The following is a 26,151-nucleotide window of genomic DNA, read 5'->3' as shown; positions in this document are numbered from 1 at the left end:
CTGCCCCCACGCTGTCCTCTCGGGGACGTCTGGCCAGCCGCTTGGCAGCCGCTGTGCCGGCCTCAGCCTCCGACGCCCGCTCCTCCAGGAAGCCTTCCCGGACGCCCTCGAGCCGGCTTAGCCCCCTCCCTGGTACCTCCCCAGCTTCCTGCACGTTCCCGACTCTACTGAACGCTGGCTGAGACTTGGGTGGAGGCACAGACCGTCTTCCTGTCCTTGGGGCCCCAGCGTCCCAAATGGGGGACCACGCACGTGCCCCATCCTCGGCACCACGCACGAGGCTCTGGGACAACGAGGACCACGGGTGCCCTCCCCTGGGCGTCCTCCCTGCACCGCGTCTGACCCGCCCGAGTATCTACAGGGCCAGGGGCCGGGCTCCTTTGTCCCCCGTGCCGGCCAAATCCCCCAACACAGCCTTCGGCTGCCGGATTCCAGGCTCTGAGTCAGGAGGCGAGGAGACTCCCAGATTGATGCTAAAACTTGTTAGCAAGTTGTATGTAATTTTATAATGTTTCTGGTAAGTGCTAATTGCCTGTTCCTTAAATATTTCTTGTTCTACTGGGAAGCAAAGCAATTGCAACTATGAATGCATTTCCTACAGCTGGCTGCCCCCTCGGAGGGGGCTGGATTTCCAGGCTCCGGGAGCTCAGGCTTTGAGGGCGCCGGAGCTGCCTCCCCGACCCTGACCTGCGACTGTGACACGCAGGACGGGGAGCGTTTCTAGACAAAGGACCCCCTCGTTCTCCCACCCCGGGGCTCAGGCTTCTAGTGAGGGGAGGGGTGGCCCAGCGGTGCCAGCTGCCAACCCCGAGGAGGCCGGGGCAGATGACCATGGGGCCGGGAGTCCCTGGAGGGGGGCGGGCTCTGCCCACGGATGCCTCAGGCCACCTGTGCGAAGTGAGATGGCAGGTACCCGCCTCCCCCCTCCCCCCCGCCGCCCCGCTGGGCCAGGGCGTCTCACGGGGAAGAATCCCCCAGACGCTGGGCAGAGGGACCCGAGGCTTCAGGCCGGGCTGTAGGCTGGGAGGGGAGCTGCAGGCCAAGGGGAGCGGACTCTGGACGGGGCTGTTCACGGAGCACATCCCAGCTGCTGGCCGGAGTCGGGATTCACTACAGGAGCCCTGGGACGACCCCTGAGGGCATCTTATTAGCCCCTCTTCACAGGTGAGAACACTCGGGGTCGGGGACGTGGAGGGGGGATGCCCAGGATTAGGGATGTGGAGGGGGGGACACCCGGGATTAGGGATGCAGAGGGGGGACGCAGAGGGGGGACGTGGAGGGATGCATTAGGGATGCGGATGGATTAGGGATGGATTAGGGATGCGGAGGGGGGATGCGGAGAGGGGATGCGGGGGGAGGGGACTCCTGGGATTAGGGACGCAGAGGGGGGACGCCCGGGATTAGGGACATGGAGGGGGGACTCCTGGGATTAGGGACGCAGAGGGGGGCGCCCAGGATTAGAGACATGGAGAGGGGACGCCCGGGATTAGGAACGTGGAGGGGGGACGCCTAGGATAGGGATGTGGAGGGGGGACGCCCAGTATTAGAGACATGGAGGGGGGATGCCCGGGATTAGGGATGGGGAGGGGGAGATGCCCAGGATTAGAGACACGGAGGGGGGACGCCCGGGATTAGGGATACAGATGGGGGACGCCCAGGATTAGGGACGTGGAGGGGGGACGCCCGGGATTAGGGACGCGGAGGGGGGATGCCTGGGATTAGGGACGCGGAAGGGGGATGCCTGGGATTAGGGATGCGGAGGGGGGATGCCCGGGATTAGGGATGTGGATGGGGGAACGCCCAGGATTAGGGACGTGGAGGGGGGATGCCCGGGATTAGGGACGTGGAGGGGGGACGCCTGGGATTAGGGATGTGGAGTGGGGACGCCCGGGATTAGGGATGCCCGGGATTAGGGATGTGGAGGCAGATCAGGGACATGGAGGTTGGAACACCCAGGATTAGGGATGGAGAGACTGGCTAAGAGCACACACAGGGCCAGGGAGGCCCCGAGGACACCCGGTCTGTTGGACCGAGGCCCGGGGGCCGTGGAGGGTCCGGGCGGGTGACGCTGGGAGGCTGCAGGACGGCGGCGTGACTGTTGTGTAGGAAGTCGTCCTGTGTGAACCGAGCGCTCCTGCACCTACGCTGGCTCGGCCTGCGGGCCTGACGTGGACACACTGTGCGTCCGCCGAGGAGCCGCAGCACGGCTGGATAGACCCGGGAGCTCAGCGTGGACGGTGCTGAGTCCCCAACTCACCTGGTGAGGTGCTCACCTCCTCTGTGGCTAGAGCCAGAGACGGGGCCTCTACGGCCCCTTGAGCCGTCGGGCGGGGTCACATCCACAGGATCCGGGTCCTTGCGAGAGGCGCCTCCAGGAGCTCGTGCTCTGTGTCTCCCGGGGCCAGCGCCCGGGCCTGGTGTCACAGCGGGGAGGCGGCCACGTGCAGCGAGCGCGCGGACAGCGAGGCGGCCACACCCTGGTCGTGCAGCTCTGGCCTTCAGAACCCCCACAGAACGGATTCCTACCCCGGCTCCTGGCCCATGGGACCGTGTCACGCGGCCCGTGGGGATTCACGACGTACGAAAACACCAAACCCCAGCTGCCTGGCACGCGGAACCCAGGCTCGCGCCCACTTCCTGGGGCACAGCTTTGGCTTCTACGGGCTTTTCCAAGGAACTGAAATTCTGCGACTCTCGTGGCCTCTGCAGCCAAAGGGACACGGAGTGGAATCCGAGGTCCCACGGGTCCTGGCCCTGATGTGATGTGACGAGGCAGGACGTCATCCCTCCGAGGTCAGGTCCCCCCGACAGGAGGAGCAGCCGTGGGCCAGCCGGGACCCGCATGCGGCCGGCAGCTTCTCCACCCGTGGCTCAGCTGTGACGCCGGGTCCCAAGCGGGCTTGCGGGGACCAGGGGGGATGACAGGAGGGACGGGGCGGTCCCTGGGGCCACCCAAGCCACGGGACTCTGTGGGAAACCCTTGAGAAAATGGGAACGAAGCTTCCGGCACATGACAGGCGCTCAGCGGTCCGTCCTCTTGTTCTCCGGTGACATTGTGCCAGACGCGCCCGAGCCCGCTTCCCACCCGACAGCCCCTCACATACACGGATGCAGCTCCCCCCTCCGGGAACACTTGCAGGGTCTCTCCACCGTCCCCCCGGCTTGGACTCGGCCCCCGACGAAGCCCACCCCGACACCCTGGGTAACCTCTAGGTGCTGACTCTGAGCCCACCTCCCCCACCCGGGTGACTCGGCCGCGAGCTCCCCTGCGGGTCACCGCGCGGACTGCAGTGACGTTGCCCCGTCCTGGCTGCGCTATCGACGTCTCATCCGCGCCGCTGATAAAATATGGGCAGACTAGGGGCTTGGGGTGGTGCCCAGACCGCCGGGCACGTTCGGGGCTGAGCATCCAGAGGACCTCGGATGTGGGGGAGACGCCTGGAGCCCCGAGTCCAAGCCCTTCCCTGCCCCCCAGTAGTGCGCGTCAGAGCTCAGCCCTGAACCCGGGTCTCCAGCCGCTGTGTGCCGACCTGATGCGTCTGCACTTGCCCTGCACCCGCACCGTCACATCCGAGCACCCTGGACCCTCACCGAGGCCCCGTGACCCGGGTGCACGTGAACAGAGCCCCAGAGAGGCCTGCGGTCGCCCCCGTGCCCCCCGCCGACCAGCCTCCCCCGGCAAGACCCTTGTGCAGCCGGTCCTCCAGTCGCCTCGCGGCCGGTTACCGGGCCCTGAATGGGGTGCAGGAGCTGGGGCCCCCTCCCCGCCGCCCGGGCCTCCAGGAGCCGCCGCCGCGCCTTCTCGACTCTAGGCTGGCCTTCCCGGGGGGGCCTTTGCAGAGGCTGCTTGAGGGCCGCCTGCCCCCGTGTCTGAGCTCCCACGGGCTGCGTGCCACGCGTGTGCTTTACCCGTAGCTCCTCCCATGTGTCCTGCGTCACCGCCGGGTGTGGGCCGTCGCCAGGGCTCAGAGCTGATGCGTCTGCCCCAGCACCCGGCCTGCCCACCCGATGCCCGGGGGACGCCTTCCGTCCCCGTCGCTGCGGACACCGGCGTCAGCAGTCATCAGCAACAGGCAGTCGGGAAGCCTGCGGAAGGCTGGGGGGCATCTGCTGGGCCCAGGGCTCTCTGCTCCCTGGACGCTTGGCTCCCGACATCCGGGGCACCCTCCTTTGATCCCCCTCAGGCCACCAGCAGTGCACATCCTTCGGCAGCCCCGCGCTTGGTCACTCAGCGCTGCGACACCCACGCGCAGCGGCTGGGGAAGCTCCCAAAGCTGATGGGGGGCTTTAAAGGTCGCCACAAGCCAGGTACGGATGCAGATGTAAGCACATACATGCCTGGTGCTGCGCGGCCTGCGCCTCAATCCCAGGAAACCCCCCAAACCAGCCGGGGGGACCCACCGGCCGACGGAGGCTGAGGCTCGGACAACATGAGCAACATGCCTACAGGGGGTGGGGGGCCGGGAAGCCAGTGTGGGGCACGGTCGGGATTCGAACCCAGGGCCAGAGGGCCCCACATGCGCACCTCGAGCCTGGACTCTGGAGCGAGGGTGTCAGGTCCCCCAGCAGTTACCTTCGTACGAGGCCTTGAATCCCAGGGAGCTGCCGCTGCCGTCGGTTTGGAAGAGGAGCCACATTTGATGGTTGGTGCTGACGATGAGGTCTGGGACCGAGGTGCCCGTGAGGCTGTCGGGAGACAGAGCGTTAGAGGCGTGACCCCCCCACGGTGCAGAAGCCCGGCCCTCACCCCCGGGGCCCCGCGGCTCGTGCACAGGGGCTGGGACCCTCACTGCCGCCTGCTCCGGCCACGGGCAGGGCCTAGGCCGACCCGGGCTTGCTCACCGGGCATCTGTGCCCTGACCCTGCTGCCGGCGGGTGTAATGAGGGCTGTCTACACCCAGGCCACCGGGGCCGCCCGCGTGGACCGCCGCAGGGACACGGAGCCCCATCCCCGGGGCCCTGCCTTCCTCCTAGGGAGCCGTGCCCCTCCTTTCCCCGCAGAAACACATGCTCCCACACACGAAGCTACTCTTAGCATCCCGCCCGCACCCCAGGGCCACATCCTCTCCGAAGAATAGAGTTCAAGCATGGGGAGGGCGGATTCGGCTCCCGTTTACCCGACACCTTCCAAGCGGGTGGTTTTCCATCCGTTACCTCTAGGGACCCTGTTAGCCCAGGGAGGGAGGGACTGCGTCGCCCCCACTGCACAGGCGGGAAGACAAGGGTGCGGAACGGGCCGCGGCCTCCCCGAGGTCAGCGCGAGGGGCGGTGGCACGGCCGGGGTCCGAGGCGAGGGCGGGGAGGCTGGGCCTCCCGTTGCTGCTGGGACTGGACGAGTCACCCCGGTGTGGACGGTGCGACCTGATAGGGGTTCTCGCTCTCTGCTCTGATCCGGGGTTCCCAAGCTTGGGGGCGCCACGGAGTAGGAGTGCCAGGGGCTGGGGCGGATCCTGCAGCCAGTAAGGACGCCGGAGGCTCAGCTGGGCCGGCTCTGGCTCCGGGAGCAGATGCGTGTGACCCAGTCATGGCCACGAAGGAGGCCAAACACTCGGTGTGTTTCCCCGGAGTCAGGGGCTGACGCTGACCTCACGGCCCCGAGGGCGGGGGAGAGCCCGGGCGGCACAGGCCGTTGCTCATGGGACCTGCTGTGAGCCCCGCGGTCCCGAGCCCCGAGCTCTGTCATTCTGTGTTAAGCAACGAGATGGTGGCGAGGAGGCGTTTCCAGCTCCGCGGCTGCCAGGTGCCCTCTGTGGCCAGAGCTCACCAGGATGCTTGTCCCGGGAGGACCCGGAGCCAGGATCCGGGCCTTCTCTCTCTCTTTTTTTTTTTTAATTTAATTTAAATTTTTATTTTTTATTTTTTTATTTTTTGGATCCGGGCCTTCTGAGCAGAGCGAGCTGCTGCACTGCACGGGCCGGGGAGCGAGGGAGGAGGGCACTTGCGTCCCGTGCCCACTGGCCTGGGCTGCGGAGGACGCGTCACCGTGGCCTCATCCTGGTTCCGGGGACACAGCCTTAGGGGCCGTCACTGTCTCAGCCGCTGGATTCAACAAAGCGGGCGGCCCTTCCCTGCGCGGAGTGGCCTCGTCCCGTCAGCCGACGGCCTGCAGGGCAGCCTCCTCCGGGGTCCAGAGCCCGCGGGCCTTCGCCCTCATCAACCTTCCCGGTCCCCGGTTTGCAGACTCCCTGCAGGTCTCGGGGCCTGTGCGTCCCCATCGGTGAGGGAACTGACGCCTCACAGCAAACCCCTGGCTGTCACACGTAGACCCGACCGGCTCCGTTTCCCCAGAGGATCCGGGTTAACGTGGCGGCGCAGGCTGCGGGGAGGACGCTCACAGGTGCGCAGCCCGGTCCGTGGGCCGGGGAGGTTCCGTGTTGCCGCCGTGGCAGTGGGTCACCTCGTGCATCACGTAACTGCCCCGACAGGCTCTGCTCTGACAGGTGTGGGGAGGCGGGGACTGTGCCCAGGGCGGCAGGGCCCCGGCACGAGGCAGCGGGGGCCCAAGAGCCATTGGCCTTCGGCATGAACAGCGGAGGGCGCTGGCCCGGGGGCCGCCGGCGGGGAGCGTAGGGCACGGGCCGCCGTCCTGCATGAAGCAGGATTGCAAGGCTGCTACGGCCACCACCCGGCCGGGCCACCCTGGGCCTGACCCCACCCGCTAAGTGGGGGTAACACCATGAGACCCCTGATGTGGACGGTCCCCCACCGGGCACCTGGGCACATGGTCGACGTGGGGTATCAGTGAGGCCTGCCCCCCCGTCCCCCCGACCTGGGCAACGGAGATGAGCATGCTCTGCCTCTAGGCCAGGCTGCCGGTGGTCGGCCCAGGCGAGGGACCCAAGATGCCGCAGAGGGGATCCCCAGCCCGCGCAGGCCTGGACTGGACCACACGACGCCAGCCTGCCTTGGCTGGGGAAACGCGCCCCTGGGCGCACACCCCTGCAAAGTCCTCCCAGGGCTCCAGCGTGCGGCGAGGCCACCGGGACCCGGCGCCATCCCCACCGAGGTCAGACCTTGCAGGGTGGACGTGGCCTCGGGGACAAGCTGGGGCAGGAGCAGGGCGCACCCACGGAACTGGAGCCCTGGCGCCCGAGTCGCCGTCCTGCACGCTCTCCCTGCGGCGCCCGCGGACCGTTGGCCACGGCTGCTTCCTGTGGTCGGATGGGCCCCATGCCGCAGCCCTGAGGGGACCCCGTGCACGTCCCCCCCCCCCCCACGGCCAGGCCGCCTGCCCTCCCGACGGCAGCCCCGCCTCACTTACACGTAGAGCACCGTCTTCTGGTCCCCGTCCTGGCCGCCGTCCCCGACCGTCAGGGTGTCGTAGCCCCTCTCCAAGTCAAAGTCCTCAAAGGCCAGCTTGATCACCTGGGGAGGGAGCAGGGGTCAGGCAGCGGGCAGGGCTGCGGGGGTCGGCAAGGGCCTCCCCGACGCCAGCCTCCCCACCTGCCGCCCACCCGCGTCCATGCCGCCTCCTGCAGGAGGAACCGCTTCTCTCCAGGCTGGACAGTCCCTGGGGTCCCCTCAGGTTCTCCAGAGTCCGGCCAACCTGGGGCTGCTGTGGCAACGCCAGGCGCACGTGGCCGCCCGCAAGATCAGATCCTCCCTCCGCGCTGCACAGACGTCCCCGGGACGGTGGCCGATGTCCAGGCCTCACGTGGAACCTCAGCTGCCTCCCCCCGCCCCCGGCAGGCCCCGCCGGAGCGCCTCTCAGCCTCCCCTCCACCTGCTTCTCTCCATCTGCTTCTGTTCCTTCGTTGGCTAAATGAAGGTTCCAGGAAGGAGGTTTCAGTGAGGTTCTCCTTCCTGGTCTCAGCCTGGCCTCCCACAGGATTTACTAGGCTCATAGCACGAGCCCGGCTCAGGACGCGGGTTTCCAGTCAGTGCGGGCCCGTCCTGGACAGGCAGGGAGCCAGCACGTCTGCGCCGGGGGATGGCGGCCCTGTGAGGGCTGCAGGTGCACGGGGCCCTGGGGCTCAGGCTCGCAGGGGACAACAGGGGGACCATCCATAGGGCTGTAGGTGCACAGGGCCTGGGGCTCCTGGAGCCTGAAGGCGGGGGCAGGAGGACCATCCATATGGCTGCAGGTGCACGGGGCCTGGGGCTTGTGGAGCCTGCAAGGGGGCAGCAGGGGGACCGTCCATATGGGGACCATCCCCATAAGGCTGCAGGTGCGTGGGGGCCTGGGGCTCACGGAGCCTGAAGTGGGGGTAGGGGGACCATCCCCATAAGGCTGCAGGTGCAAGGGGCCTGGGGCTCGTGGAGCCTGCAGGGGGACCGTCTGTAGGGCTACAGGTGCGCGGGGGCCTGGGGCTTAGGCTTGCAGGGGGCAACAGGGGGACCGTCTGTAGGGCTGCAGGTGCGTGGGGGCCTGGGGCTCCTGGAGCCTGAATGGGGGGCAGGGGGACCATGCATAGGTCTGCAGGTATGCAGGGGGCTGGGGCTCAGGCTCACAGAGCTTGTGGGGGGCAGCAGGGGGACCGTCCATAGGGCTGCAGGTGCACAGGGTCTGGGGCTCATGGAGCCTGCGGGGGCGGGGCAGCAGGGGGACCTTCTGTAGGGCTGCAGGTGCATGGGGGCCTGGGGCTCACAGAGCCTGCAAGGGGGCAGCAGGGGGACCAGCCGTGAGGGTGCTTGGCCTTCCGAAGGCCGCGGGGGCCGGTCAGGCCCCGGGGGAGGCTGGGAGAGGCAGGGTCGCTGTGAGGAGGCGCGGTCTGGGCATGGATGGGATGCCCCAGAACAGGTGCCCACTGTCCCCGAAGCTCCGCCCCACGCGCACGGCCGTGCTGTTTCCCTCGGGGACAGTGGCTGGGCCTCCAGTGCAGGGGGGCGGCTGCAGAAGGTGCAGGACTTGAGAGGTTTGCCTGGAGCTAAGTGCAAAGGGCCTTAAAATCTCCCTTGGCCGAAGAGCCAGGGTTTCCCCTGGGGGGTGGGGGGGCGGGCGTTTTCAACAGTAGGTGGCAGACGCTCGCAGGTGTTTGAGGAGCACGTTGGCCGGTGGCTGCAGGGGTGGACACGGGTGTGGCAGCAGTCGGGTGGGTGAGGGAGGAGGGCGATGGGGGCGTGCGTGGGGCCCAGTGCGGGGCGCAGGTGCAGTGGGACATGGGGGCCGAGCGCGTACGGCGGGGCCGGGGCCGCGCGCCTCCTGTGGCCAACCTGGACCTCCTTCTGTCGGTTTCCAGTTTAAAAGTCTTTCCATTTGTACCTGAGGTCGCGAAGCTACAGGGGAAGGGAGCCTGGGGTGCACGGCCTGCCCCCTGCACACGCCGCCGTCCCCCCCTCCCCGGACCAGCACGTGGTTCCCTGGACTTCGTTCCATTCCTCACTTTGTCTCTGGTTTCCTCCCCCACGACCGTCTGTTTCTTAAAGTCCACGTCCGGGCGAGTCACCGGTGCTTGTGCTTCTCAGACCCCTCTGCTCGGCCTCCTGCCCTCTAGCCCTGTCCCCGTCCCTGTCAAGGCGAGCTTTCCTCCAGGGCGAGCCACTGAGCCGCCAGCTGCGGGTGCGCCTTTGTGCCTCGGGTCCCGGGGGAGGCGCCGGGCTTCCTTCCGGAGGAGCCGACCGCTCCCGGGGACCGTGTTTCCTTATGGTGCAAGCATCCTGGGTGCAAACCTACGTGCACGAGGGGCACGGCCCCGGCCCTGCTGCCCCCGGCCCCGCAGGAGCCCCCGCCACGCATCGCAGCACCCCATCCTGGGGCCCCCGCCCGGCCTGCCGAGCCCGGCTCCCCCAACGCCCCTCTCTGCGGCACCTCTGGGGTGAACACCCGCGAGCATAGGACAGGGCAGCGGAGCCGAGGATGCTTCCCTAGGAAGGCGAAGCCTGTCTGGGTGTGGACAGGAGCCCGAGCTTGGACATGCGTGAGGAAGGGGAGCAGGACCATCCTGGCAGACAGAGCGGCGGGCGGACCGGCGGAGCCACGGAAGGCGACTCGCCCAGGGATGGGGCCGCGGGAGGACCGGGGCGCACGGTAGGCGAGGCCTCTGCGCGGCTGGGGCTGTGCCCTGACCGCCACGGGGGTGATGGGCCACCTGGGAGCCACGGCCGGACAGCGCCTCTGCACCAGGAGCAGGAGCACTGAGGGACGGTGGAAACAGGGGAGCCGGGGGAGCGGGGGAGGGCAGGCAGGGGTGTGGAGGAGCCAGGAGCACAGGGGGTGGGGCAGCCAGGGGTGAGGAGGGCGGGGCAGCAGCGGGGGCAGCTCCAGGCACAGAGGGAACACCTGTTGGCCTTGGGGGGCCTTAGCCCTTTCGGTTTCCCCTGTGGGACAAGCTCAGCCCACACTCCCTGCAGCCCAACCGCATCATCCAGACCATCTGCTTACACTGCCCTCCGTCCCCCTCACCCTGGTCCTGTCCACACCGCCCTCCTCCCCCTCACCCTGGTCCATCCACACCACCCTCTGTCCCCACACCCTGGTCCTGTCTACACTGCCCTCCTCCCCCTCCCCCTGGTCCACTAGCCCTGTGGGTCCCAACCCCAGCCCTGTCCTGCCGGCCCAGGCTCTCCTCCCGCCAGCACCGACCCCGTGCGGGGCCCTGCTCAGAGCAGTTCCCATACCAGCCTGGGAGCCCAGGTGCCCAGCTGCCCCCTCCCCCTCCCCCTCCCACCTTCCCGAGCTCTAGGCTCCATCCCAGCCCCGAAGGCCCGAGCCTCTGGCCGCCGTGGCCTCTGCACGCGGTAAGGCTGCAGACGCGCTCTCCCGCCAGAGCCTCGGGGTGCAGGACCCTGGTCACCGCGCCACCTCCGGATGGCGACTAGACCATCACGCCTGCGCTGGGAGCCTTGCTTAGGGGGCCGGCCCGGAGCCCTAGAGGGACTCGCATCACCACTTAGGGCAGCCCCGTCCCCGCGGGAGCGATCACGGTTAGTAGAGGGCAGGACACACACTGCACTGCGGGTGCGGGACCGGCGTCGGCCCTCTCCTGGGCGGCCCGGTGTATGGCCAGGCTGTCCCGCGGTCACGGCGTGGCGTGCCCATCAAGCGGCTGCCGCAGGGGCATCCGAGGCCAGACGGTGGTGGCCGCCCGTGAAGCAGGCAGGACGCGGCGGCTGGGGCACTCGGCCAGTGCCCCTGTCCCAGAGCGGGAAGCTGGCCGTCACCCGGGACGCAGGCCCGTGTGGGCAGGGTCTCGCTGCCGGCCGTTCACAGCCTGGTCTCTGCGGAGGGCACGGGGTGGCGACGCCGGGGTCCCAGGCACAGGCACCCAGAGGCTGCTGGAGGCACGGAGGGAGGTGCGATGGGGCGCACGCCGGCCTTGGGACTCTGCTGTCCCGGAAACCAGGCACCTGTGAGCCTCGCAGCAGCACGTCCCTCCTGCACCGCCCACGGCCACCCACGGCCACCCATGGCCACCCCGGGCGCAGAAGGCTGCATCCTCACATGCTAACCTGCCAACTGTCACCCTCACGACAAAGCTCAGCATCGTGGCGAGGCCACCAGAGGCCGACACGGCCTGGCCTGTGCTTCCCCCCTGCCGGGCTCCGGCACCACATGCTACCCCACGGCCCGCAGCCCTCCCGGGTCTCCCAGGGCTCGGTGTGAGCCCGACGCCCGCCCGCTGCTGTGTGAACGCTGCTCAGGGCACTGACGGGCGTGGGCAGGAAGGGCACTCCCTGTTCCGGGGCAGGCCTGCTGGGGGGGCCCTGGCCCGGACCTGCTGGGCGCCCAAGGGGGGGCACGGGGGTCTGGGGGAGGGGGGATGGGAAGCCAGTGGGCAGCGGGCCTCAGCCCAGGATGGGAGGCAGGGCTGGCGTCCCTGCGCAGGCCGAGGGGAAGCCCAGGGCGACATGGACAAGGTTCCGAGGCTCCGGAGCTCTGGCCACGGCCACATGAGATTTGGGGGCCTGAGGGTGACGGACTCACATGCAAGCACTGGCCCCTTCACCCACTGGTTGATGGATTCACTTACTCACTCGGTCCTGCAACAGTTAAACTGCACTCACCGTGTGGGGGCTTTGGGGGGGAACACAGGGAGGTGAACGTGGCCACTGCCCAGAGAACTCATGGGCCAGAAGAGTGGGTGCGTGGGTATGTGGAGGCATAGGAGGGGGACAGGGTGGGGAGGTGCTGGGGTCGGGGAGCATGGGGAGGGCATAGGGTGGGGGGGAGGTGCTGGGGTCGGGGAGCAGGGGGAGGGCACAGGGTCGGGGGGAGGTGCTGGGGTCGGGGAGCACGGGGAGGGCACAGGGTGGGGGGGAGGTGTTGGGGTCGGGGAGCACAGCCGCCACCTGCCTCCACGGTAGGACCAGGACCCTGGGTCCCAGGAGGTGGGGTGTGGACCGCGGCTCTGGGCCGTGCCCTCCCGCCACCCCAGGGTTGGCTTCTCTCTGGGCCTCCCTGCCGCCCTCCCGGGGCCCGGGTTCCTGGGCCCGTCACTGCTTCCTCTGCCCACAGAGGTTCTAAGAGGGGGACGAGGGGGACAAGGGGGACAAGGGGTCAATGTGGAGGAGCTCATAGGTGCTTGGGGGGGGCGGACGTGGTGCTGCCCGCACATGCGCCAGGGCAGCTGGGCCTTCCTCGGCCTCCAGCCCTTCTTCCCCTCTTCCCCTGCTCGGTGCAGGGAGCCAGGCAGGCGTCCTGGAAGCCTCCCCTCGCTCAGCGCCTCCGCCTCCCCCTTGGCCTCTCTGCCTGTGGACTTGGCCGCCTCGTCTCCAAGTCTAAACAAACACCCTAAGTGGCCCCAACGCGGTGCCCGCCCCCCGGGTGCCCCTCCCCCGCACACCCCTGAGCGCGGGTCTCAAGGGCCGTCTGGGCTCCCTGCTCCTCGCCGCCCCCTGCCCGCCCCCTCCTGGCCCACGGCTGCGTCTGCCCCACACTGCCCTGGAAGGTCCCCCTGTGGGGCCAAAGCCCACGGCATGTCTCCGGTCCCTTCCGCAGCACCCCTGCTTCCTCGCCACCACGGCGGGAGCCCTCCTGCCATTTCTCCGCCCGGCTGCGAGTCTGCTCCCTCACACTGCTCTTCCTCGGCGTCCTGCCCTGGGGCCCAAGTCTCTCCTGACCTCCCACGTACCCAGTGTCCAACCGGTCCGGTCACTGCGAAACATGCACCCCGAGCACACCGTGTTTCCCTCTTGATCCCGCAGAGCACGTGCCTCCCCTTTGGTCTCCTCTGAACTCCTCCCTTCGGTCCAGGGCCGAAGGCCTCGCATCATCACGCGTTCACTGACTCCCTGTGTGCCATGCGCCCACCACGTGCCGCTACGGGGGTCACCTGGGGGTGATGTTCGTCAGACGCTCCTCCTCCCTCCACCCTCACATGCAGGCAGCCTCCGAGTCCCATTCCATTCCCTGCATTTCTCTTAACTCCGTCGTCTCCTCCATGTTTCCAAAGCCTTGGTGGACGCCCCCCCTTTTCTTGCTGGGGTAACTGCCTCTGCCTCCTAACTGGTCTTGCTTCTCCCTGGTTGCCTCCACTGCTGCACAGGCATCTTTCAAAAACTTGAATGTCCTGAAACTGCCCCGGTTTGGCAAGGAAGGCTGATCCCAGGGCTGCTGTTCCCAGGCCGTCCCTGTGCCCCCGGGACCTTGTTCCATGGGGCAGCGGGGCCGCAAGGACTGGGCTTAACTCCTGGTGCTGCCACTGACGACGCGTCACGACCAGGTTTCCCACCCACTAACCTGTCCTGGATTCCGTTTCCGCAGCCATCAGGGGGGCTCTTACCGCCTGACGAGCTGCGCCGGGACGAGAACGAAATATGATCACTCATATGGAGGCTTAGTGCAGTGCTCCGCGCACGATATGCATTTGTAAGACCGACAGCCTGACATTCTCGCCCTTAAAAATCTGTGTCAGGACAAAGCCCAAGCCTCGTTGTTGAGTACGTAGGCGCGTCACGATCTGGATCCCGTGGGTTCTCCAACCCGTCTTGATCCAGATGCTGGACCCCTTCCAGCTCCGAGAGGCTGTTCCAAATCTCCGGGCCTTGGCGCACGCATCCGCCCTGGGGTGTGGATTCCCAAGCCCACTCTGGGTGCAGACCCTGCTCAGATGTGAGAGCCTCTCTGATCGTCCAGTTGGTGGCTCCTTCCAACATTTTCCAAGACAGCACCCCTCCATCAGCACCCACCCGCCCTCTAGGTCTCGTTCACCTCTCCTGTGAACCTGCTCCTCGAGGGCAGAGATCACATCATGGTCAATGAGTGAACGGGTGCTCATCTCATGAGGCGCAAGGCCAAGCACCGTGAACTTGGAGAGACAATGCTTTTTGCCGAGGGCGACGCTCCAAGGGTGACTTGGACATACCCGGGGCTCTCCTGCGGCCCGTGAGCAGGGCTGGGAACGCACCACATGTCTGCCCTGACATCTGCAGGAAGGCAGCTCTGATTCTGCAGTTTGGGATTTCTAGGTACCACACTTACACCCGCCCTCCTGCACTCAATGCTCCCTGGCTCTCCTCCACCGCGGTGGCAGTAAGGGCCTCCCTTCAGGCTCTCGGGGCTCCTCCGCACTACCTGAAGCTCATAAAGGGCCCACGGAGGTGACAGGAATGTCCTTTTTCACAGCCTGACTCTGAGGGCCTGGCTTCGGGAACCCAGGCTGGCATGACCTGCAGGGCATGTGAGGGACTGACTGGTATGGAGCCGCTGACCCTCACACACCAGCTAAGACTGGCCCTTCTGGGGGCTGTGGGGAGGGTGAATAAAACTGTTTCTCAGCAACTTCTCAGGCCTTGTTTACACTTTCCCCTACACCCCATCTTCAGGTTCAAAACAAAACTAAGATAAGCATCTTTAACAACGTCCAAGAAAGAGCCTTCTCATCAATGGCTTGATAACCTCGAGGTAGTTAAGTCCTTCTTCTGATCCAGCCTCCATCCCCACATGGCAGCAGCGTCCTTCCCCACTGACTAGGTTCATCATCAAATGGTTTGATGAAATGGGAGTCTTTGTACAATGCTTTGCAGAGGAAATCTTTTTCCATTGTTGCCAGCATTGTGGTCCTAAGCACCCTGGCCAAATGATTTTAAAATGTTGAGTGGGAAACATAAGAAAGGGAGACAGAACATGAGAGACTCCTAATTCTGGGAAGCTAACTAGGGGTGGTGGAAGGGCAGGAGGGGGGGTTGTGGGTGACTGGGTGACGGGCACTGAGGGGGGCACTTGATGGGATGAGCACTGGGTGTTATGCTATATGTTGGCAAATTGAACACCAATAAAAAATAAATTTATTTTAAAAAATTGAGAAAAAAATGTTGAGTAGAATTTAGAAAGAAAAAGACAAGCTTTTTATGAATTAGTAAGTGCTCTGAACTGAATTATATCTCCCTAAAATTCACATGTTAAAGCCTTAACCCTCAATGTGATGGAATTGGGAAATGAAGTCTTTATGGGGGTAATTAAGATTAAATGAGGTCATAAGGGTATGGCCTTAATCCAATGGGATTGGCGTCCTTATAAAAGGAGCAGAAGACACCACAGGGTTTCTCTTTGTGCATGCACACAGAGGAAAGGCCATGTGAAGAGGACGTCATCCCTACATCCCTAAGTTAGGAAGAGGCCTCACCAGAACTTGAATTGGTGGACACCCCAATTGTGAATGTCCACCCTCCAGAACTGTGAGAAAATACATGTTCCTTGTTAAGGCCACACAGTCTGTTTTGTTTTATTATGGCAGCCTGGGCAGACTTACAAAGTAAGAATACTCGGAGTCCAAACCCAGGGACTGTAGGGACCCAAAATGTGACCCAGAGTATGAGGCTGGCATTGGCTTTGAGTAGATTTTTAAAAAACTGGTGAAGTAGAACTCTGGTTTTCAGGGCCTTGTGGGGAACAGGGAATAGGAGATAAAGGTCAGGACCCACCAAGGTGGGGGCTCTAGTATGACAGCCCCGAATGATGTTGGGCTAACTAAAGCTGCACCCTGGGGATCCCTGGGTGGCTCAGTGATTTAGTGCCCCCTTCGGCCCAGGGCATGATCCTGGAGTCCCTGGATCGAGTCTCACGTCGGGCTCCCTGCATGGGGCCTGCTTCTCCCTCTGCCTGTGTCTCTGCTTCTCTCTCTCTGTGTCTCTCATGAATAAATAAATAAAATATATTTTTAAAAAAAGCTGCACCCTTAGTGTGAGGGTAACCCCCGAGACTCCTTCACAATAAGTCTGCCCTCACGTGGGTCTGCACATTACTTGGGTGGGTCGGAAACTTCATACTAGGAATTTAGTATGTGAGGTTTCTGGCTGGTAATGCCCCCAGGCACTGGGCAGGAGTGAATGTAAACTCTGTCTGGAAGAAAGCCTCTTCTACCCAGGTCTCAAAGAAGAAAGTTTATGATTCTAACCACATAGTCAAGAATTACAGACAAAACAAAGAAGGAAACACAGTTCCCGGGAGGCAAGAAGTGAGAAACAACAGACAACAGAATCAAATTTGCAAAGACTTCAGAAATTGAGATTTGCAAATACAGAATATAAAATAAATATATTTAACATGCTTAAGGAATTAACAGTTTAAACATATGAAAAGAGGGCAAAATACTATAAAATATGATCAAGAACTTCTTAAATAAAACCCCAATAGGACCTCATAAAATATGAATGGCACTATTTGAAATGAAAAGAAATCGAATTCAGCAGAGGTTAGATGTAGCTCAACAGAGACCTGGTGAACAGAATGAGAGAAAATTATAGAAGTTAAGAAACACAGAAGATGGGTGGGAAAGACGAACATATCTTGTCATACTTTGAGGAGCAGAAAAGAGAGAGAATAAAGGAGAGAAAACAGCTGAAAAGACAATGGCTAAAAATCTTCCCAAACTGGTGAAAGATACAACCCACGGATTCCAGAGCTTAATGAAGTCAAGCAGGATAAATACCAAGATACCCACAACTAGACCCCTGATCATGAGATTGCAGAACAATAAAGATAAGGAAAAGACCATAAAAGCAGCCAGAAGAATATCATACAAAGAAATGACAATAAACTTGCAGCAGGAATGGGGGCTAGGAGACACTGGAATAATATTTCCACGTGCAGAGAGAACATAATTGTCAAGAAAGACGACTCCGTGAATAGCGGTGTTTTTAAGGACAAGGGGAGAACAGACATTTTAAGACAAACAAGAACTAAGAAAGTCTGTCATCAACAGGAAAATAAATTCTAAAGCATGTACTTTGGATAGAAAGAAAGTAATTCCAAAGGGAAGGACTGATATGCAAGAAGAAATAGTGAACAAAATGGTAAATGTGTGAGTAAATCTAAATGGATGTTGTTTTATTAACCAAGAGCAATAATGACTTGTGAGCAAAAGAAAGGCAACTTGAAAATACACACACCATAAAGTATGAATTGGGAAGGAGTAATTAAAGTCATAGTGTCCTAAGACCTCTGACTTTCAGGGGGAACATACAATTACTATTTACATTAGACTTTATTAAATATGCATATTAACACTAGACATCTAGGGTAACCCTAAAACATAGGAATGATAATATAATTTAAATGGTCTAACTTTTCCAGTTGAAAGATGACTTGTCAGAGGGAATTTTTAAAAATCCAGCTATACATAAGACGTACATAAAGGAAGTAGAAAGGTTGAAAGCAAGAGAGCAGGCATGAGTTATTCAACCAAAACCAAAAAAAACCCCCTAAAAAAACAAACAAACCAAACCAACAAACCAAAAGCTGATGGAATAGCTGGGGGGTGGGGAAAGCTTTCAGGTCAAAAACATTACTACAGGTAAAGAGAGTCATTAAATAACTATTTTTGAAAAAGCTCAATCCACCTGCAAGATATAGGATTCTCCACGTGCATGCTCTAGTAACAGGCTCAAAATATATAAAATAAAAATCGACAGAACTTCAAGGAGTAACAGGCAAACCACCATCATAGTGGGAGATATTAATACGCCTTGTCTTGCAGTTGGCTGAAAAAGAAGACAAAAACTAATGCATATATAAATGATATAAGCACAATTAACAAGCTTGATGTAATGAAGACATTAGAACACATAAACTGCAAAATACATCTTGATTTTTCAAATACACAAAGAATATATGTGATAAATGACATTCTTGATCCTAAAAGTCGAATGATTCAATTACAGACGATGTTCTCTGACCACAAGCTTTAGAATCAGTAACAAAAAGAGAGATAGAAAAATCCTTTATTTGGAAATAATTAAGAAATATTTCTAAAATACTCTTGGCTGAAAGATAAAAAGAATAATGGAACTGGGAAATATTCAGAACTGAAGGATAACAGAAATACTGCCTATAAAAACCTGTGGGAATGTAGCCAAAATAGTCCTCAGAGGGAAAGTTGTAGCCTTAGATGCTTTAATAAGATTGGAAAATAATAATGAATTAAGCATTAAAGTTAGGACAATAAAAAAGGAGTAAAACCCAGAATATACCCAAATATAACAAAGGAAAAGAAATTGGTGAAATAAAAAAATAAATATATCAAAAGAAATATTAACAAAACTAAAATTTTTGGTTCTTTGAAAAGAATATAAAATGTGAAACCTCTGGCAACACTGATTTAGAAAGATACAAAATTAGAAATCAAACGGGGGGGGGATCCCTGGGTGACTCAGTGGTTTGGCGCCTGCTTTTGGCCCAGAGCGTGATCCTGGAGTCCTGGGATCGAGTCCCGTGTCGGGCTCCCGGCATGGAGCCTGCTTCTCCCTCCTCCTGTGTCTCTGCCTCTCTCTCTCTCTATGTCTATCATTAATAAATAAATAGGGATCCCTGGGTGGCGCAGCGGTTTGGCACCTGCCTTTGGCCCAGGGCGCGATCCTGGAGACTCGGGATCGAATCCCACATCAGGCTCCTGGTGCATGGAGCCTGCTTCTCCCTCGGCCTATGTCTCTGCCTCTCTCTCTCTCTCTGTGACTATCATAAATAAATAAAAATTGAAAAAAAATATTTAAAAAAAATTAAAATAATAAATAAATAAAATCTTAAAAAAAATAAATAAAAAATAAAACACCTCTCTTAAAAAAGAAAAAAACAGGGAATAAAATATATATAGTAATTATATATATATATATATATACACACACACACACACACACACACACAACTTTATGGCCAAGAAATTTGAAAACTTACTAAAATGGACTCAAGAAAAAAAAAAGAGATAATAGTCTCTTAGTCATTTAGAGTATTAAATCTATAGTTTGAAATCTTCCAACAAAGGAACACCAAATCCAGATAGTTTTGCTGTTTTAAAAGTTCCACCAAACTTCCAAGGCAAAAGTTATTCCAAGCTCCACTATTAACTCCGTAGGATAGAAAGAGAAGATACACTTGCCAGGTCATTTTACGAGGCTAACGATATCCTGATGAAAAAAATTTGGCAAGGGTAATATGGAAAAAAAAAGGCTAATCTCACTAACAAGATGGAAGCAAATTCCTAAACAAAATATCAGTGAATCAAATACAGGCATTTATAACAACTAAATGCTTACTTAGCCTCTAGTACTCAATTACCAAGTTCAGTTTATCCCAGGAATGAAAGGCTGGTTGTGATTCACCACACTGAGAAAATTAAGGGGCAAATCATGATTATACTAAGAGATATAGAAAGGTGCTTGATAAAAAAAAATTAAAAAAAAAGAAAGGTGATTGATAATATTCTACATTTATTTACGATGAAAGCACTCAGGAAACTAGAGTCGGAAAGGAACCGTAAATTAAAAAAAAAAAAAAAGAGTCGGAAAGGAACCATAAATTAAAAAACAAAACAAAACTAGAGTCAGAAAGGAACCATAAATTAAAAAAACAAAACAAAACAAAACTAGAGTTGGAAAGAAACCATAAATTTAAAAAAAAAACTTGAAACAAAAACAAAAAAAACAAAACAAAAACAAAAAAATTGAAACATCATACTTAATAAAATAAAAACATTCTCTCTAACATCAAACAATGGCAAGTGTGTCCACCATCATCACAATGACTGACACTGAAAACAAAAACAAAAACAAAAACAAAAAAACAGTGACTGACACTGTACTGGAGGTTCTCGCCAGAACATAAGGGCAAGAAAAAGAATAACGAGAAATTCTAAGGATTGGAGAGGAAGAACTAAAAACCATCATTCTTTGTCCTTTATAGAAACCACAAATAATTCAGAGATAAATTATCACAAGAGTTGCTATATTAAAAAAAAATCAAAGAACAAAAATTAATTGCCTCTCCAAACACCAGACAGAAGTAGGGAGAAAATGGAATTTTAAAGGATCCGATTTTATAACAGTAACCATAAATACAAGATATCTAGAAGTACATAAATTAAGAAACGAGTAAGATCTAGAATGGGAAAAAAAATCACACCAGTTTATGGACAGCCATTAAAGAAGCCCGAAGGACCCACACACAGCACCCGCATGGATGGGGAGACTCCGTATCATCAAGGCATCAGTTCTTCTCGAATGTGTGGTTTTTGTATAATTAAAGGAAAGGTTCTAACAGGTGGTTTTGTGGATCCCGGCAAGATACTCGTAAAGTTCACGGGAGAACAAAGGGCCTGGCATAGGAAAAAGCGAACTGAGAGATGAACACGTGAAGAGGTGTATCCAGCGGCGCAAGCCACCCTTGCCAACGTGGGTAAACCGTGGCGACGTGATTTTGAGGGAAGTTAAGACTATAGAGGACACGGTCATGTCTCTGTGGGGTTCAGGTGCTGGCTTACTGAGTAAGCGTGGATTTCTAAGGGCGCACGTTTACATGCCAACGACGGAGGAGAGCTGCGTAACGGGGGCGCACAACCGGGGCACCCGAGGGACGGGGACTGGAATGGGATTGGTGAGGGGCACGCGTCACTAAGGCAACGGTGGGGTTTTTCTTTTTTTTTTTCTACGTGGGGAAACGACTGTGCAGTAGTTTGTTGTCTTGACGTTCTTTCCATCTTACTTAGGCTTAAAAACAAATAGGCTTTTTAGCGACTTGATATTTATAAGAAACCGTCTCAGAACTGCCTGCAGAGCATCTACCACAACCAGGCTCCAGGTTTCAGCCCCCCGCAGACCCGGCCGCACCTGCCCCCGGGCCCCTCCCGCCCTCCCCCGGGGCCTTACCTTGGCGGGGTTGAGAGCTGTGATGATCCACACACAGTGTGCATTGTTGTCGTACTGAATAGGGAAATTGGGGGAGGTGATGATGCCCGAGGGGCCTCGGAGGTGGGCATCACACATGCGGGCTGCAGGGACGAGACGAAAGGCAAGCACCTTAGTTTAGACTGGCCCCACTCCCCGTCCCCCCTCCTGCCCCGGACGCAGCCAGCTTCCCACCTCCTCCCCGGTTCTCCCGGGAACGCTGGGGGAGGTGCGGGCTCCCTCGTCTACACCTGCTGCTCCGCGGGCAGGTGTCGCCGAGCTAGGCCCCTACACCTGACCTGCGGGCCCGCTGACCTGTGCGGGTCCCCCACTGCCCTCGGCCCTCCTTAGAGCCCCCCCCCCCCCGGTCTCAGGCCGGGTGCCCGGCCCCCGCGGGGATCTGGGTGCCACCCCAGTACTTCCCAGTTCCCCCGCCGCGCTCGCACAGGCCCGAAACAGGCTCCTGCCTGGAGCGTAGAGATTCAAGGTGAATTAGGAGAAGTGCTCTCCTCAAGGAGATATAAAGTGTTATCAATCACAGCGTAATCGAATTAAGCTCTTTAAAATAGCTTCTAGACTAATTAGATTAAGTAGTGACGGATGACAGTTAGGGTACTACGTCGCGCGCACGCGGGCCTTTGCCTTCTCCAGGACCGGGCTCCGTGGCTCTGGCCGTGTCGCTCTTGAGCGTTGGCGCCCGGCTACTTTGCTAGAGAGTTCCAGGAGCCGGTCGCATCGCTGCCCACGTGGCAACGTATCCTAATCGTAGGCAAAGTGCCCAACAGTCAGGCAACCGTGAGCAAGCGCAAGTGCTCGAGTGTATAAAGTGAAAGTGGTGTCCAACCTGCTTTCTCTGATGGGGCCACGCTCCGGGGGCTCCTCCCTGCGTGTGGGTAGCGGCCCCGCAAACCTTCCCGGGGACACCCCCGTTGGAGGCCGGGGAGCGGGGCCCACAGCCCCCGGGCCTAATGGATCTGCTCACTCCCTACGTGGGCTCCCACGGTCGGTCACCCTGACACTTCCTGAGCATCTGTTACAGGCCGGGCAGGAACGGGGAGAGGAAACCCCTAGGACAGGAGTGTCCTCTGCAAGGGCCACCGGCGGGCGGGAGGACAGTGGGAAGCAGCAGACTGAGCACAGCAGGTGTCGTCAGGGGACCCTGTAAGCAGCTGCTGGCTCAGAACCGCTCCTTCCTGGTGGGTCAGCACCGTCCGCGAGGACGTTCCCTTGGGCGGCTCGCCCCCATCCTGGCACCTGAGGGATCCTGTCCCTCAAGAGCTCTGGTGGCAGTTGAGTCGTGTTTGGAAAAAGCCCGAGAGAACCCCTTTCCTCTACCGCCTTCACCCGCAGCTGTCTGCACCGGGAAGCTCCTAGAGTCAGAGACCGTCCTGGATACCTCGGGGCCTGCAGGCAGCTCCCCGTGGCAGGAGGGGTGGGGGGAGCAGGGCCCTGGGCCTTTCCAGCTCCGCCCCTCAGATCTGGAATCCGCTGGCTGCTTGGTTGAGCCTGGCCACGCCGGCAAGCCCGCCGGGCTGTACCTCACCTGCAAAGCCGGGCTGGTGCTGGCACCTCTCCCAGCATGGTGAGGATGAAACCGGCGGAGAGACCGGACGGGAGGACTCGTTCAGGCCTCGGGACATTGTCAATACTCAGCGAAGGGGACTGTGGGACCCCCAGTGCCACGTTCACTCGCTTCCCTACCTTCCTTAGGACTTTCCCCCCTTGGCTGAGAATATCAGTACGCAAATGAGAAGAAGACGATCAGAGCCACCCCGTGACCCCGCTGCCCACCTTTGCAAAGAGGACTTTGTGGATTCGGGACCCTAGCCCTACAGGGAATCCCTACAAATCTCCACCAGCACCATTTATACCTCTTCTGGGAAGTCAGGTTTTGCTGCTTAAAAACCCTTCGCCTTCAGACTCCATTTATTCTGCACTTGTTTCTGAAAATCGGATGGTTATGTGCACTCTGTTGAGATGTGCTCAAGGTTGTTGGAGAGAACAGGTCAAAAAGTCATTGACCCCGTTAAGGGCTTTGAGGGGCTTCAATAAAATACTACAGTGTGCGGACAGTTAACGTGGGGCACCCTGAAATAGGCTCAGAAGGGAGCCCCAGTTACTTTTCCCCTCTGCTGTCCACATAGGGTTGGGGGGTCTGTGGACAGAGAGACCTTCCGCTGGGATCCCACCACGTGACGTGGCCCGTCGATGCCATCCACACAGGCTGGCAATGTGGGAGGTGCTCAGATGTTTGAGTAAATGGATAAACACATATTTGTGTTTCTCTATTTGCCCTTTCCTGTCAAATGTTCTTCTGGGTGGCTTCTAGGAGAGACTTCTCCAGGACCTCCCGGGCCTCTGCTCTGCAGACAGCGACCCAGGGGACCTTGGGGACCCTTCACAGGGACCCACGGCCAATCCTGGCACGGAAAAGCCTGGCATGGAAAAGCCTCGAGCTGCTCCAGGTACAAGTGCCTCTGCTCTTCTCTCTTCTCCCCAGATCGTGTCCCCACCCTATTGCACGCTGCGTGCCTCCATCCTCGCCCTTTCCCCAGGCCTCTCGAACCACATCCCTGCCACCAATTCTAAGGCCAGCTACATCTCTCAGAACCTCCCACCCCAACTCCTGCCTCGACTGAAGCCTGGCTCCCCCACCCCCCGGCCAGTGCCTGTCCTGCCGCCCTCTGCCATGGAGACCTTCCTTCTGCCCCCACAACATCCTTCCACAAGTGTTTAGCTGAGCCCCCAGAAGAACCCTCCTTCGATCGTCACTAAGTTCTCACCCCACTGACACCAACGCTGTCTCCTGAGCCGTAAGTTCCCTGTCCCCTCTTCCGTCCTTACCCAACTTAGACCTCACGGTCCGTCATTATGATCGTTTTTCTTACAAATCCACCCAAGTCTCTTGCTCCTTTCCCCCTTCGTCAGCCTGGATGACAGCAATCACAGATGAACCCCTCAACCTCCATGCCCAGGCCTGCCCCCATACAGTCAAGCTTCGCTAGAGAGAAGTCGCATGAGTAGGAGGCGTGACACCACTACAAATCCACGATTACCCACTTGAGAGGATCCCAGATATTGCCCAGGGACTCTGCCACTGAGCTCTCAGCCCTGCTCAGACTTACGCCCCACACGTGTCCCCGGGCCCCTCACCCTTCCCCTTGCCTCTTCTCACACTCAGCTGATGAGCTTGCTTCAGTCCCTGTGGATGACTCGGAGGACATCTGGTGGGCACACCCTCTTCCCGACCCCCAAGTCTGCGCTCCTATCTGCCTGTGTGCCCACCTACTTCTTCTCTTCTGGTTCTAATGGAGAGAGGGCTCCCTCCCCTTCCAGAGGCCGGTCCTCCTCGTGAAAGCTGGTGCCCCTGCCCGAGGTCAAGCACGTCCCTGAGCGGAGCCGGGGCCTGCTGTTCTGGGACTTGTCAGAGTCCATCTATGGGACCTTAAACCCCACCATCCCATTGTTTGCCCTGCTGCCTCTGAACCCAGCAGACTTGGTTTCAATGTACCTGTTGTCCTAAGCATAGGCCCCTCCAGCCCTCTGGCTCCCTCGTTTCTCCTCGCCTGCAGATCCCTACCTGGGTCCTTCCTTCATGACCCAGTCCACACCTCAAGACCCTTACCAATCCTCTTGCCCTCGATACTCTTACATCCCCCACTGGTGAGCCCTACCACACAGATTTACGGTTTCCATAGCAACTGACGTTTCAGCTGAGGTCGGTCCTCTCCTTTGTCTTTGTTCAGCTTCCTTGACGGTTTCCTACAGAGGCAACTTCAAACAGTTGCTGCTCCGTTGAGCCACTTGACCCCAGTGGTTGCTTTCTGCTGTTTGCTGCACTTGAGCTCTCTGCAGGATCTGACCCTACGGATCCTTCTCTTTGGGAAATTCACACTCGTTGGCTTCCGTGTGCCTCCTAGCTCCTCTCCTACCTCTCTGACGGATCCTTCTCAGCTTCCTTCTTGTTCATTGAGTCTTCAAAATTAGTTGTTTAAATCTGGGTCAAGAGTGTATAGTTCTTTGCACATTGTCTATTGGTTTACAATTAAATAAAAATAAAAGTTGCCAAAAAGTGAGGAAGAGGGTGTTGTTCTATGTGGTTCCATCCAGTACGTTGACTCCGAAGGGTATCCCGGTGCCATTTTCCAGTAGGATAGAGCCTTGGGAGTTAGGGCTTGAACCGCTGCTCAACCCATTAGCTTTGCGCCCTTGGGCAAGAAGGTTGATCACTCCAGGTTCGAGCTAAACATAAAATGTGGGTATTGCCGCTTTCCTCATACAGAAATGATAGAAAATGCTATTGAAATGCCTACACAAGTGTAAGTAGTATAACAAATGGGAGCTTCATCATTGGTACAAATATAGGGGTAGGAGTCTCAGGCAACAACGGGGCAGTCAGTGTACCACCAAGGGGGGAAGGATCTACAAAGGAGAGTAGAGGAAGGTAGGGAGGGGTAGGGGTGGGGGAAGAGCAGAGCTCTGAACATTCGTGTTTAAGGTGCGGGGCTGAGAAGCTGATGCAGCGGAGGCCGCCGAGAAGGAAGCCGTCACACTGTCCAATCCCGCTGGCGGGTGCCCTATGTCCCACATTTCACTCCCATTTTTTATGAGAACGAGGGAGATGATTCAGAGCATTTTCGTAATCTGCCCTGCGCCATGTGGTATGTTAGCAGTAAGGCTGGAACTTGAACTTAAGTTCTCTGAGTCCTGAGTCAGGTGCTCTATCCACCAAAAGGCTTTTTATACTCTTTTTTTTTTTAATTACTAAATGATTCTATTTAAATTCGACTGGTTAACATACAGTGCATCACAGGTTTCAGATGTAACAGCCAGTGCTCATTCCATCATGTGCCCTCCTCGGTGCCCGTCACCGGTTACCCTAGCCTCCCACCGTTCCTTGGAGGTGGCCCAGGGGCTGTTGAGAGGGGGACCCTACTAAATCTCATGCCCCTGCCTCGATGAAAGAAGCTCCATGTGTATCTGTTTTATTAGTAGGCTTCTGCAAAAGCTCATTTTTTAACTAGTGGGTTCCATATATAAAGCAGGTCTGACAAGCTCTGAATTCTCCTACCCGTCTCTACCTGGGACTGCAGAGAATTCACGTTGCCCTCAGTCTGC

The 26,151-nt window shown here is 58.4% G+C and overlaps 1 protein-coding gene across 1 annotated transcript in view; it reads right to left on the bottom strand.

Annotated features, from left to right (window-relative positions):
* The window catches only part of CSMD2 (CUB and Sushi multiple domains 2), a 489,398-nt gene that overhangs the window by 219,996 nt on the left and 243,251 nt on the right, over positions 1–26,151 (bottom strand). Inside the window, exons 10-12 of the mRNA XM_049094020.1 lie at positions 21,016–21,137; positions 7,262–7,365; positions 4,574–4,686 (exon numbers count right to left, since the gene is read on the bottom strand). Coding sequence (XP_048949977.1) covers positions 4,574–4,686; positions 7,262–7,365; positions 21,016–21,137 — 339 coding nt within the window. The remainder of the gene's footprint in view (positions 1–4,573; positions 4,687–7,261; positions 7,366–21,015; positions 21,138–26,151) is intronic.

This window comes from Canis lupus, chromosome 15 (assembly GCF_003254725.2).
Source record: "Canis lupus dingo isolate Sandy chromosome 15, ASM325472v2, whole genome shotgun sequence".
NCBI classification, from domain to species: Eukaryota; Metazoa; Chordata; class Mammalia; order Carnivora; family Canidae; genus Canis; species Canis lupus.
The sequence above is the reverse complement of the archived record's forward strand: the minus strand, read 5'-3'. Positions and strand labels throughout refer to the sequence as shown.